Here is a 14,048-nt window from a genome sequence, read left to right as displayed (position 1 = left end):
CTTGCAGACCTGCTGTTCGGGCTGCCCGGGAGGAGCAGCGGGGTCAGCCTGTCCAAGCGGCAGCGCGTGGTGTCCTACACCGTCACCCTGGCGCTGCAGCGCTACGACTCCAGGTGAGGCACGGCCCGGCTCCCCTGGGGCCTGGGGCTGCTCCCAGGAAATGGGCTCTCTGCTCCGCTCACCACTGCTGGGTTTGCCTTTAGTCTCCATTCTCCTGTGGTTCGGAGTACTTTGGATCCTCCGAAGGAGCTGCTTGGGAGAGAAAACTCGCCGTGTTTTAAGGAGATAAAATACGATCAGTTCTCAGCTCCTCATTAAAAAATATTATTAAAATATATATTATTATTAAAATATATTATTAAAAAATATATCCAGAGATGCCACTGGGAATTCCTGTGGCATCCAGGGTCCAGTGGGGCTGGTTTGACCCAGTTCCCTGCTCACAGACTGGTTTGCTTCCCAGTAACCACTGGTTCCACCGGTGAAAGCACTTTGGCAAAGCCAGCATGGATCGAGTGGATCTGAGGACTCAGTGCTGCACAGAATTCCCCAAGGGATGCCTGGGGTGGAATTGGCAGCACAGGAGTCCAGACCTGCTCTGCAGGACCCCACAGCCCCCAGGGCTGTCGTGTGGCACCTCTCCCAGCCATTTTTACACAGAATTCTGTGATTCTGTGGAAATTCCGGGGGTGTTTGAGACCACGGTGTGTCCTGTTCCCCAGGGCCCAGATTCTGGTTGATGAGCCTTTGCTTTAAATAGATTTGGAGAGAATGAACAGCAGATCTTGGCAGGAATCAAGGTCTGTGAGTTTGGGCCACCCAGGAACAGCCTTGGGAGTGAGACTGGAGAGAACCACGCCCTGTTGGTCCAAGTGAACCTATGGAGCCGCTTCCTGCTGGGCTCTGGGAGTTGTGTGTGGGTTCTGGGAGCAGTGTGAGGGACCTGCTCTGCTGCTCTCCCCCTGTGCAGGTTCCTGAGCAGCCTCCGCTCGCGCCTGAAGCTGCTGCACCCCAGCCCCAACTGCTCCCTGCGGGAGGAGAGCGTGGTCCACGTGCACTTCAAGGAGGAGATCGGCATCGCCGAGCTCATCCCGCTCGTCACCACCTACATCATCCTCTTCGCCTACATCTACTTCTCCACACGTACGCTGGGCCTTGCAGGCAGGGGGGCACTTGGGCACCTCCCAGCTGCCTGTGGGGTCAGGGCTGCAGATCATCAGGGCCCCCATGAGACACTCCTGGCTCTGGCACTGCTATTCCCGCCTGTCTCAGCAGCAGTGCTGCTCTTGGAATGTTACCCTGGACTCTCATGGAGACAGTTCATAGTCCTTTTTATCCACTTTCTGCTAATTTGTCCCCTTAGCCAGTGTGGGGTTATTCCTTGTGATACACCTCCCCATCCCTGGAAGTGTCCTGGTCTTGTGGAAGGTGTCCCTGCCCATGGCAGGGGGTTGGAACAAGATAATCCTTAAGCTCCCTTCCCACCCAAACCATTCTGTGATAACTTCTGGGGTGTTTTCTGTCTTAGGCAGCTTTTAAATGCCATAGGAATTACTGTTTTCCCCGGATTATTCCATCCATTATCAGACAGGTCAGACCCCTCTGGCCACATTTCAGTTCCTTTTTTTCACCCTGCTGGGCTGGGATTGGTTGGAGCTGGGAACCAGCACTGTCCCGTGTCCCACCCGTGTGCTGGGAGGCTCTGGGAGGTTCTGGGAGCTGCACCTCAGGCACTGACACTGAACTCCCCTTTCCTGGGGGCTGTGGGGTCTCGGTTACCTCCCGAAGTCAGTCAGGACGAGGGTCCCTCCTCCATTGTGGGGGTGCCCTGGGCTGTTCCTGCTAATCCGTGCTGTGTTTTCCAGGGAAGATCGACATGGTGAAGTCCAAGTGGGGCCTGGCTCTGGCTGCAGTGGTGACGGTGCTCAGCTCCCTGCTCATGTCCGTGGGGCTCTGCACCCTCTTTGGCCTCACCCCCACGCTCAATGGAGGGTATGTCCGGCCCCTTTCCCGGGGGGATGCTCGTGGGAGCACGTGGGACCGGCTGGTCAGTGCTCCTGGGGCATCAGTCACACACTGCCCTGCACAGGCACCATCACAGCTCCCCAGGGATCGAGGGATGTTTCCCTGCTGGCCAGAGCCCAGTCCTCCGGGAGGTTCCTCTGAGCAGTTGGCTCTGTGTGCCTAAAGCAGAAGGAATTGTTGGGAGAACGTCTTGTTCATAACCTGATTTCCCGGAGCTGAGGAGGATCTCCCACACCTCCTGCTGTGGCTGCACTGTCTTTGTTTGAGGATTTCCAGCCCTTTCCTCACAGCAGTCTCCTGTCCCGAGGTGCTGCCTGCAGGGTGTTCTCCTGGCTCCCCCTGGCAGGGTTTAGGTTATTGTGCTGCCTGCAGGGTGTTCTCCTGGCTCTCCCTGGCAGAGTTTAGGTTATTGTGCTGCCTGCAGGGTGTTCTCCTGGCTCTCCCTGGCAGGGTTTAGGTTATTGTGCTGCCTGCAGGGTGTTCTCCTGGCTCTCCCTGGCAGGGTTTAGGTTATTGTCCTTCCTGCAGGGTGTTCTCCTGGCTCTCCCTGGCAGGGTTTAGGTTATTGTCCTTCCTGCAGGGTGTTCTCCTGGCTCTCCCTGGCAGGGTTTAGGTTATTGTCCTTCCTGCAGGGTGTTCTCCTGGCTCTCCCTGGCAGGGTTTAGGTTATTGTCCTTCCTGCAGGGTGTTCTCCTGGCTCTCCCTGGCAGGGTTTAGGTTATTGTGCTGCCTGCAGGGTGTTCTCCTGGCTCTCCCTGGCAGAGTTTAGGTTATTTATGCACAAAGCACGAGCACAGCTGGGGTTGTTCCCAGTGCTGTGGCTGGAGAGCAGAGCTCCACCACCTCCCAGCTGAGAAATCCCTTCATGTGTCTCTTCACTGCCCAGGGTGGGATCACTCAGAGCCCCCCAGGCTGGAACTTTGGCCCACAGGGTGTCCAAGCCAGGCCCTGGCCCTGCTCCTCACCTGGGAATTCCAGTTGGAAAGCTGTGTTTGCTGTGGTGCTGAGCTGGGGTTTATCAGATGGTCCCTGTGGAGGTGGGACACACTCCCAACCCCCCTCCCTGATGACTAATTACCCCCAAGTCCACTGCAGTGTTCCAGGTCCACCCCTCTCTTTACACCTCCTTGTTCCAGGTGCTGGAGAGTGAGGGCTCTGCCCCCACCCTGGGAAGCACCAACACTAATGCAGTGGTGCTCCACAAGGGCCACTTTCCAGAAATTCCTGCAGCTTTGCAAAAGTGGGGATTAAACACAAACCTTTTCCCCGTCCCAGCGTGACCCTGGGAGAAGGGACTGGGCTCTGGGGGGTGTCTCCTCGCCTCGACTCCGGGCTGAGTTTGCTGCTCCAGCTGCCTCTTCCCTCCTTTCCACCCTGGATCTGCCCCTCAGCTCCGCCTCTGTTCCCTGCAGGGAGATCTTCCCGTACCTGGTGGTGGTGATTGGCCTGGAGAACGTGCTGGTCCTCACCAAGTCCGTCGTCTCCACGCCCGTGGACCTGGAAGTGAAGCTGCGCATCGCCCAAGGTGGGGGCTCTGCTCTGGGAGGCTCCAGGGGGGGAAAACTGGGGAATCCCAAGGACTGGGAGAGGGGGAGAGGTCTGATTCTGCTCCACGGGGGAAAACAATGCGAATGGTTCATCTTTTTGTCCCGTTTTTAATCCCGAGAAATAACATAACCCTGTCATTGTGGGCACTGCTTTTTGGGGTTGTGGACTGAGACATGGTTAAATAAGTTTAAAAACAGATTAGTAAGGGAGAGCTGGATCTGCTGGTGTAATAGTGAGCACCTTGTCCTTGTGTCAGGGATATCCTGAGTGCAGTCCACAGGTGGTACCAAATTCTCCTGAATTGTGACAAAATTATCTTTTCCATTCTCTAAACACTCTGTGCCTGAGTGAGGATTTGAGTGTGCCCAAACCATGGATAAATGGAACTTGCAAACTTCAAAGCTGTTTCTAACCATCAGGGAGGAGAGAGCCCAGGGTGATGCCCAGAAAAATCCATCTAGTTTTAACAATAACAAAACACAAAGGTGTTTTGCATCCCAGATGGAAAACAAGCCCCAAGACCTCAGTGGGCCTTTGCACTCTGGAATTTTAGCCTGAAAGGCCCTTTTTACCTGTTGTCTGTGGTTCTGAAGAAGGGAAATGCAGTTCCCTTTGCTGGGCTCGTGTCTGGCACCAGGGAAGAGGCTCCTTTGACCTGTCCCTGCCTTTCTCCAGGGCTGAGCAACGAGAGCTGGTCCATCATGAAGAACATGGCAACGGAGCTGGGGATCATCCTCATCGGGTACTTCACCCTGGTCCCGGCCATCCAGGTGAGTGTGGGCAGTGGGACAGGGGCTCGAGGCACAGAGCCATGGAACTGCTTGGCTTGGAAAAGCCTCGGAGACCACTGAGTCCAACCAATCCCTGGCAATGCCGAGGCCACCACTGACCTCGTCCCCAAGTGCCACATCCTGTCCCAGTTTCCTGTTCTCCTGCCCCCCTGCCCTGTTCTGCTGGCAGTGTCCTGTTCCCTGTCCCAGTGTCCTGTTCTCCTGTCCCAGTGTCCTGTTCTCCTGTCCCAGTGTCCTGTTCCCTGTCCCAGTGTCCTGTTCTCCTGTCCCAGTGTCCTGTTCCCTGTCCCAGTGTCCTGTTCTCCTGTCCCAGTGTCCTGTTCTCCTGTCCCAGTGTCCTGTTCCCTGTCCCAGTGCCCTGTTCTCCTGTCCCAGTGTCCTGTTCCCTGTCCCAGTGTCCTGTTCTCCTGTCCCAGTGTCCTGTTCCCTGTCCCAGTGTCCTGTTCTCCTGTCCCAGTGCCCTGTTCTCCTGTCCCAGTGTCCTGTTCCCTGTCCCAGTGTCCTGTTCTCCTGTCCCAGTGTCCTGTTCCCTGTCCCAGTGTCCTGTTCCCTGTCCCAGTGCCCTGTTCTCCTGTCCCAGTGTCACCGTGGGTGCTCCTGAGGCACACGGTTTGTGGCTAAAAAGAGCAAAGAATGAGAATCTGAACAAAATGAAACTTCCCAGCCCTAACCCCTCAGTCACTCTGGGGTTTGTCAGTAGAACAGCCAGCCCTGGGCTCTGGGCAAGGCTTTGCTGAGTTCCCTTGTTCCGGGGTTGAAGTCAGAGCTGATCCGTGTCTCCCACCCACAGGAGTTCTGCCTCTTTGCCGTGGTTGGCCTGGTGTCCGACTTCTTCCTGCAGATGTTCTTCTTCACCACCGTGCTGTCCATCGACATCCGACGGATGGAGGTGGGGAAGGGACACGGGGCCGGCCTGGGCTTCCTCCCCTGCTGTGCTGGGGGACTTTCACCCTTCAAACAGAAAAAAACCCATAGAATCAGAGGATCATGGAATCATTAAGGTTGGAAAAGACCTTTAAGATCATCAAGTCAGACCATCAAACAGCACTACCACCTTGGTCACCACCGTGTCCCCAGGTGCCACATCCACGTGGCTGGTAAATCCCCCCAGGGATGGGGCCTCCAGCCTGTGCCAGGGCTGGACAGCCCTTTCCAGGAAGAAATTTTCCCAATAGCTCATCTAAACCTCCCCTGGCACAACTTGAGGCCGTGTCCTCTGGTCCTGAGGGCCTGAGCTGTTAAAGTTCCTGTGCTTGCCCAGTTACACTCCCAGGGATGGGGACAGGACACCTGAGGGAACGAGACACCCTCAGGAAGGACATGGAGCTGTTGGAGTGAGTCCAGGGGAGGCACCAAGGTGATCAGAGGGATGGAGCAGCTCTGCTGGGAGCAAAGGCTGAGAATTGGGATTGTTCAGCCTGGAGAGAAGCTTTGGGGTGACCTAATTGTGGCCTTCCAGGGCCTGGAGGAACCGACAGGAAAGGTGGAGAGACTATTATCAAGGGATGGAGGGACAGGATGAGGGGGAATGGCTTCAAACTGACAGAGAAAGGGGTTAGATGGGATATTGGGAAGGAATTCTTCCCTGTGAGGGTGGGGAGGCCCTGGCACAGGTTGCCCAGAGAAGCTGTGGCTGCCCCTGGATCCCTGGAAGTGTCCAAGGCCAGGTTGGAGCAACCTGGGCTGGTGGGAGGTGTCCCTGCCCATGGCAGGGGTGGCACAGGATGGGCTTTGAGGTCCCTTCCAACCCCAACCATTCCATGATTCCATGACTCTCAGTAGGTGTGGTGGAAGGGCCATGGTCACACCACGGCCAGGGCTGGGGGGAGAATCTGTGCTGGGACATTTCCCTGCGGGACCTCTCCGGAGGTTCCCTGCCCCTCCCCGGGGTCCCTCCCTCACCGTTCCCTCCCTCTCTCCCCAGCTGGCCGACCTGAACCGGCGGGTGCCCCCGGAGTCCATCCTGCCCCCGGGGAAGGCGCCGGGCCGCCCCCGGGCCCCCCCCGCGCGGGCGAGCGCCGCCAGCCCGCACACCATCACCCTGCAGCCCTCGTCCCTGCGCAACCTGCGCCTGCCCAAGCGCCTCCGCCTCATCTACTTCTTCGCACGCACCCGCCTGGCCCAGCGCCTCATCATGGTACCTACAGCCCCGGGGAGCCCTCAGCCCCAGGGGGGGATCTCACAGCCCACAGGGGGATCCCACAGCCCCGGGGATCCCACAGCCCCGGGGATCCCACAGCCCACAGGGGGATCCCACAGCCCCGGGGATCCCACAGCCCACAGGGGGATCCCACAGCCCCACGGGGGGATCCCACAGCCCACAGGGGGGATCTCACAGCCCCGGGGATCCCACAGCCCCACGGGGGGATCCCACAGCCCCGGGGATCCCACAGCCCACAGGGGGGATCCCACAGCCCACAGGGGGATCCCACAGCCCGGGGGATCCCACAGCCCACAGGGGGATCCCACAGCCCCACAGGGGGATCCCACAGCCCCACGGGGGGATCCCACAGCCCACGGGGGGATACCACAGCCCCGGGGATCCCACAGCCCACAGGGGGATCCCACAGCCCACAGGGGGATACCACAGCCCAGAGGGGGATCCCACAGCCCACAGGGGGGATCTCACAGCCCACAGGGGGGATCCCACAGCCCCACAGGGGGATCCCACATGCCCACGGGGGGATCCCACAGCCCCACGGGGATCCCACAGCCCCGGGGATCCCGCAGCCCATGGGGGGATCCCACAGCCCCACGGGGGGATCCCACAGCCCACAGGGGGACACCACAGCCCAGAGGGGGATCCCACATCCCCACGGGGGGATCCCACATCCCACAGCTCCTCAGGCCTCCACAGGCCTCATGCTGCCCCACGGTGAATGGAAAATAACCTGCTTTCCATAAGCACCCTTAGGACACTGTCTGAGCCTTGGGATGATTTTTACAGGCAGAAATCGCGGTCTGCTCCTGCAGATCCTGTGGGGTACAGACATTTAGGGGATATTTTTTGCTGCATGAGAGGCTTCAGGCTTTGCCTTTTGCAGGTGTGGCCGCAGTGGTCACACCAGTGACTGCCCCTGCTCGGCCCTCTGTGTCTGGGTTGGACGTTTCTAATGGAATTAGGGGAATTCCCAGTCAGCCACCACTGGCAGTTCCAGTTAAATCCCCCCCAGTCCTGGAGCTGCTGCCATGTGTCCTGCACACCTGGGGATCCAGAACCCCAACCTGAGCCGTTCCAGCTTGTTTGGGGGTGTCAGACCTGCCGGTCCCTGCTCCCAGCATGGAGTCCCCTCCCTGCTGTGTGTTTTGGGGGCAGGACTGGGGCTCTGACCATCACACGGGTCAGGACAAGCGGTGTCCGTGTTGTGGGTGTGCTGGGAGCGCTCCCAGCCCTCGGGAGGGCTGGTGCTGGAGCCAGGCTCCGTGGGGGGGGTGGGTGTCCCTGTGCCTGGGGAGCCGTGGGTCAGCCCCCAGTGGGGCCGTGGGTCAGCCCCCAGCGGGGCCGTGGGTCAGCCCCCAGAGGAGCCGTGGGTCAGCCCCCAGTGGGGCCGTGGGTCAGCCCCCAGAGGGGCCATGGGTCAGCCCCCAGTGGGGCCGTAGGTCAGCCCCCAGGGGAGCCGTGGGTCAGCCCCCAGTGGGGCCGTAGGTCAGCCCCCAGCAGGGCCGTGGGTCAGCCCCCAGGGGAGCCGTGGGTCAGCCCGCAGGGGAGCCATGGGTCAGCCCCCAGCAGGGCCGTGGGTCAGCCCCCAGTGGGGCCGTGGGTCAGCCCCCAGAGGGGCCGTGGGTCAGCCCCCAGAGGGGCCGTGGGTCAGCCCCCAGGGGAGCCGTGGGTCAGCCCCCAGCGGGGCCGTGGGTCAGCCCCCAGCGGGGCCATGGGTCAGTGGCACTGAGGGGGTGTCTCTGCTCGCCCTGCAGGCCGGGACGGTGATCTGGATCGGGATCCTGGTGTACACCGACCCCGCCGGCCTCCGCACCTACCTCACATCCCAGGTGACGGAGCAGAGCCCCCTGGGAGAGGCGGGGCTGCCCCCCATGCCCGTGCCCGGGGGGGTCCTGCCCGCCGGCGACCCCAAGCTCGACCTGTCGGTGTTCCCGTCGGAGCCCATCCAGCTGCCCGAGAACCAGACGCAGCAGCGGGAGCAGCAGCTGGAGCCCAACCAGCCCCCCTGGGCCCCGGGGGCAGAGGGCAGAGGGAACGGGCAGGGCGAGCTGGGCACGGAGGCAGAGGTGACCTGGGGAGCGGAGGACGAGGAGATCTGGAGGAAGCTTTCCTTCAGGCACTGGCCAGCCCTCTTCAGCTACTACAACATCACCCTGGCCAAGAGGCAAGTGGGCTGGAATGCCGTGGGCACTGGGACTGGGGGATCGACCCCAAGGGTTGGTCTGTCTTCTGTCCTTCATCCTCCCGGGTCACAGAACTGGTTCCACGGGGTCACTCCAGCGGTGTTTGGGAGGAGCTGCTGAGCAGGTCCTGCAGGGGCAGAGCTCCCAGACTCTCCAGGGCTGTTCCTCTGGGAATCAGGGTTGTTCCTCTCTGTGCTCTTGGGTGCTTTACGTGCTTGGGGTCTTCCTGGACCCTGGAGGTGAAGTTTAGGATTTTGTAAAACAATAAGAGGAGACTCAGGGGAAACTTCTCACTCCTGACAGGAGGGTGGAGCTGGGGGGGGTCGGGCTCTGCTCCCAGGGAACAAGGAACAGGATGAGAGGAAACAGCCTCAGGCTGTGCCAGGGGAGGGTCAGGTTGGACATCAGGAAGAACTTCACGGAAAGAAGCCTGGTCAGGCACTGGCAGGGGCTGCCCAGGGAGGTGGTGCAGTCCCCATTCCTGGAGGGATTTCAAAGCCCTGTGGATGTGGCACTTGGGGACGTGGGTCAGTGGTGGCCTTGGCAGTGCTGGGGAATGATTGGACTCGATGGTCTCAGAGGCTTTTCCAACCTCAGTGGTCCTGTGATTCCATAGTCTGATCACCTGTAAGTGGTGGGGATGGTACATGTGAGGAAGAGACATCTGAGCTGAAGAACCTTCTTGGGGAGATCTCCTGGTCTGCAGTGCACAGGAAACTGCACCAGGTTGTTGTATCCTTGCTTAAATCCATGGGATCCGTTTGATCTCGTCAGGAGTTCATCCCACTGTTGGCTCTTTGAAGGGTTAAGACCTGGGAAATACCTTTGGAGAAGAATATTTCCAAGGAGATCTTCAGTTTAGAACACCTGGAGTTCCTGACCGAAAGCACCCAAACCCTGCCCTGGCTGCCTGGTCACCTGGAGGGATTCCTGTGTCCCTGGTGTCTGTTCCTGAGCTGTTCTCCCCTCTCCCCCCCTTCAGGTACATCAGCATCCTGCCAGCCATCCCTGTCACGCTGTACCTGAACCCACAGGAGGCCCTGGAGGTGCGACATCCCCAGGAGGCCTCGCGCTACCACCCCTTCCTGGCCTCCAGCAGAGGGGATCCGGACACTGGAGCTCAGCCCGACCACACAGCCAAGCTCCAGGGCCACCAGGATGTCACCCTTTACAAGTAAAATGTCCTTGTCACAGCCTTCTGACCCTCCTCAGCCCCGGGGCTGCTTTGGGCTGGGAGACCAACACGTACCTGTGGAGCTCCAGTGCCAGAGCCTGGGCTGGGACACTCCGGGCACAGCTGAATTCATCTCCCCTGGCAGGGGCCCATCAGCTGAGGGCAGGAGTGGGCTCTGCATCCAGCCTGTTTATCACTGGGGAGCAGGGATGGGAGACTGATTTTGGGTATAAATGCCATGATTTCAGAGAATCCCAGACTGGTTTGGTTTGGAAGGGACCTTAAAGCCCATCTCATTCCAACCCCCTGTCCAGGGCAGGGACACCTTCCACTAGCCCAGGTTGCTCCAAGCCCTGTCTAACCTGGCCTTCAACACTTCCAGGGATGGGGCAGCCACCACCTGGATATCATTTGATAATGATTTATGGGGTGTCAGATCAAACTGGTGCAAGGAACTTCCTTCCCTGCCTGAATCTGCAGGTGCTGAGCACACTTTGGATTATCCCAGTCCCCATCCAGTGGGCACTTAGTCTTAGTTGCTCTCTCCTTACTGAAAAGCCTCAAATCTTGTTGAAATTGTCATTTTCCCATTACAAACCCCTTTAATTTCCAACAAATTTGCTTAAAATCTTTCTCACACCGGGACATTTAGAGCAACACAGGTGTCATCCTGGCACAGGATTTTTCAAACCTGGAAATTGGATCTCTCATCTCTTTTCTCTCACCTTGTCCTTGTCGTTGTGTCTGTGTGTCCCCCCCAGGGTGGCTGCTCTGGGTCTGGCCTCGGGCATCATCCTGGTGCTGCTGCTCTTCTGCCTGTACCGGGTGTTCTGCCCCAAGAACTACGGGCAGAACGGGCACGGCCGCAGGAAGAGGGGGGACCTGCCCTGCGACGACTACGGATACTCCCCCCCCGAGACCGAGATCGTGCCCCTGGTCCTCAGGGGCCACCTCATGGTACGTCACATTTGGGGAGAAATGTACTGTCAAAGGATATCGTAGCACGGAATCTCCTGCAGCGCTTTCCCACCTCCTCCTGGGACTCGCCCTGAGCTCGCTGCAGTCCCCGTTACTGCCTCGTCCGGCCTGGCCTGGGACACTTCCAGGGATATCCATGTTCTCGGTGTCCCTCGGTTCCTAAACCAGCCAGTTCTGACACAAAATCTGTCACCTCTGCATTCCTCAGCCACACAAGGCTGTGGTCGGGCTCCAGGGCCACACTCAGCCGTGCCTGTCCTTCCTTCCTTGGCAGGACATCGAGTGCCTGGCCAGTGATGGGATGCTCCTGGTCAGCTGCTGCCTGGTGGGGCAGATCCGCGTGTGGGACGCGCAGACGGGCGACTGCCTCACCGTCATCCCCAAACCCAGGTACCATCCCCAAACCCAGGTACCATCCCCAAACCCAGGTACCATCCCCAAACCCAGGTACTGCCTCACTGTCATCCCCAAACCCAGGTACCATCCCCAAACCCAGGTACCATCCCCAAACCCAGGTACCATCCCCAAACCCAGGTACCATCCCCAACCCAGGTACCATCCCCAAACCCAGGTACTGCCTCACTGTCATCCCCAAACCCAGGTACCATCCCCAAACCCAGGTACCATCCCCAAACCCAGGTACTGCCTCACTGTCATCCCCAAACCCAGGTACCATCCCCAAACCCAGGTACCATCCCCAAACCCAGGTGCTGCCCCACCATCATCCCCAAACCCAGGTACGGGCACGGAGCCCCTGCTGCTCCTCCTCCTCTGCGGGGGAGTAGCTCCGCTGGATCCTCGGGTTCCATCTGCTCAGGGATCACCTCTGCTGGATCCTGAGATCCCTCCAGTCTGAGGGATCACCTCTGCTGGCTCCTCGGGCCCCGCTGCTGAGGGAGCAGCTCCGGGAGCAGCCCTGCAGCAGGACATGACTGAGCTTTATCCCTCCTTCCAGGCTGCGGAGGGACAGCAGCGGCATCTTCGACTACCAGGAAGGCTGGGATCAGAGCCCGGACAGGAAGAACGGGCTGGAGGACTCCTTTGAGAGCAGTCACCAGCTCAAGAGGCTGCTGGGCCCCCCTCAGCCCCCCCTGTTCTGCGACCAGCCCGACCTCACGTCCCTCATCGACACCAACTTCTCGGAGCAGGTGAAGGCGGCCGAGTCGGAGCCGCGGCTCCGGGCCGTGGGCGGCCGCCACAAGGACACGGGCTACGACTTCAGCAGCCTGGTGGGGAAGGTGTACGAGGAGCACGGCGGCTCCGGCTGCAGGAGCGCGGCCTTCCCGGGGCTGCCGGCCCCGCTCGGCCCCGCCGGGCTCTGCGGGAGCAGCGGCCGCGCCCCGGGATGCGGCTCCGACGAGGGCGGGGGCGGCCGCCGGCGCAGCCTCGGGGACCGGAGCCTGGGGGACGAGCCCTGCGCGGGCTGCGAGACATCCGCACCCCTGCCCGCCTGGGGAGGGGACCTGGACAGCTCCGTCTGGAGCCTCGACCTGCAGGGGCACCTGATCGTGGCCGGCCGGAGCAACGGGAAGCTGGAGGTGAGGAGCAGGGCTGGGGTGGAGGGAAGGTGGAGGGGAGGGGCAGGGATACGGTAACAGGTGGAGGGAAAGAGCAGGGCTGGGGTGATGGGAAGGTGGAGGGGAAGAGCAGGGATACGGTAACAGGTGGAGGGGAGGGGCAGGGCTGGTGTGATGGGAAGGGGGAGGGGAAGAGCAGGGCTGGGGTGATGGGAAGGGGGAGGGGAGGGGCAGGGACACGGTAAAAGGAAGGTAGAGGTCACACAGCTCCAGGGGCACAGCCCGGGGAGCTGTTACCTGGTGACAGTGACCCCTCCTCCCCCAGGTGTGGGATGCCATCGAGGGCACCCTCTGCAGCAGCAACGAGGAAGGACAGTCCGGAATCACGGCCCTCGTCTTCCTCAACAACAGGTAATTCCCTGGGCAGGGCTGGAGATCCCCTGCCAGGGTGGGCCAGGACCCAGCCCCGACCTCCAGCAGCTCCAGGCTCAGCTGGGAAGTCACTTCCTCAGACCCATGGAATGTCCTGAGTGGGATGGGACCCACAAGGGTCATCCAGTCCCACCCCTGGCCCTGCACAGACACCTCAGCAGTCCCACTCTGTCCCTGAGAGCGTTGTCCAAACCCTCCTGGAGCTCTGGCAGCCTTGGGGCCGTGCCCACTGCCCTGGGGAGCCTGGTCAGTGCCAACCACCCTCTGGGAAAGGAACTTTTTCCTGAGATCCAACCTTATATCCAGCCATATCCTTCCCTGTGTCCACCTCTCACCAGCTTTTCTGGCTCCAGGTCTGCTCCAGCAGCCACTTCTTCATTCTTCAGTTTCCCCAGCAGCAAAATATCCAGAAGGTTTCAGGGCTGGGAGAGCTTTGGGTCCCTGGTTCCTGTGGCTGCTGTTGCAGAGGTGCTGCCATGGGGCAGTGGGTGCTGAGCTCTGTAATCTCCCAGCCCTGCTGGTGCAGTTCCTCCCAGGAGTGGGTGCTCTGTGCTCTGCCCAGTCTGGGGGCCCGGGGGGGCCTCTCCTCACCCCCATCTCTCCTCAGGATCGTGGCTGCCCGCCTGAACGGCTCCTTGGATTTCTTCTCTCTGGAGACACACGCGGCCCTGAACCACCTGCAGTTCCGAGGTGAGCAGGGCTGGGAGTGTCTGCACTGCCCTGTGCTCCTCCCTCTTCCTCCTCCCTCTTCCTCTTCGGAGCTGACTCTTCTCACACCCTCTCCAGCTTTAGCAGTAAGGGCACCCTGTGCTGCCAGGGGCCGAGGAGAGGTGAGGGGTTCTGGGGCAGTTCCCTGTGCAGGGAGTCCATCCCCATGCTGGTTTTCCCCAAGGCAAGGGGCTGGAGGCTCCAGTGTGCTCCCAGGGTCAGCTCTGCCCTTACCTCCTTCCTCTCCCACTTATTTCTCTCAGTTTTCACTCATTCCCAGCCCAGGGCCTCAGCACAGCCACAGGTCTGTAACTGCTTTGAGCACAGGGGTTCCTTCAGTTCTGGAGTGGATGATTTAGATGGGAAGGAATTCCTGGCTGGGAGGGTGGGCAGGCCCTGGCAAAGGTTGCCTGGAGAAGCTGTGGCTGCCCCACCCCTGGAAGTGTCCAAGGCCAGGTTGGACAGGGCTTGGAGCAACCTGGGTTAGTGGCAGGGGCTGGCACTGGGTGATCTTTCAGGTCCCTTCCCACC

General features: G+C 60.2%; 1 protein-coding gene across 2 annotated transcripts in view; it reads left to right on the top strand.

Annotated features, from left to right (window-relative positions):
• The window catches only part of LOC113982917 (SREBF chaperone), a 50,639-nt gene that overhangs the window by 32,182 nt on the left and 4,409 nt on the right, over positions 1-14,048 (top strand). For both annotated transcript variants that reach the window (XM_039387345.1, XM_039387344.1), the window contains exons 6-19: positions 8-113; positions 971-1,143; positions 1,866-1,992; positions 3,438-3,550; positions 4,249-4,343; positions 5,155-5,253; positions 6,289-6,501; positions 8,280-8,689; positions 9,691-9,882; positions 10,644-10,839; positions 11,135-11,250; positions 11,816-12,398; positions 12,703-12,788; positions 13,417-13,499. In XM_039387345.1, coding sequence (XP_039243279.1) covers positions 8-113; positions 971-1,143; positions 1,866-1,992; positions 3,438-3,550; positions 4,249-4,343; positions 5,155-5,253; positions 6,289-6,501; positions 8,280-8,689; positions 9,691-9,882; positions 10,644-10,839; positions 11,135-11,250; positions 11,816-12,398; positions 12,703-12,788; positions 13,417-13,499 — 2,592 coding nt within the window. The remainder of the gene's footprint in view (positions 1-7; positions 114-970; positions 1,144-1,865; positions 1,993-3,437; positions 3,551-4,248; positions 4,344-5,154; positions 5,254-6,288; positions 6,502-8,279; positions 8,690-9,690; positions 9,883-10,643; positions 10,840-11,134; positions 11,251-11,815; positions 12,399-12,702; positions 12,789-13,416; positions 13,500-14,048) is intronic.

Source organism: Pipra filicauda, unplaced genomic scaffold (assembly GCF_003945595.2).
Source record: "Pipra filicauda isolate LSUMZ 115617 unplaced genomic scaffold, ASM394559v2 scaffold556_size476704_pilon, whole genome shotgun sequence".
NCBI classification, from domain to species: domain Eukaryota; kingdom Metazoa; phylum Chordata; class Aves; order Passeriformes; family Pipridae; genus Pipra; species Pipra filicauda.
The sequence above is the reverse complement of the archived record's forward strand: the minus strand, read 5'-3'. Positions and strand labels throughout refer to the sequence as shown.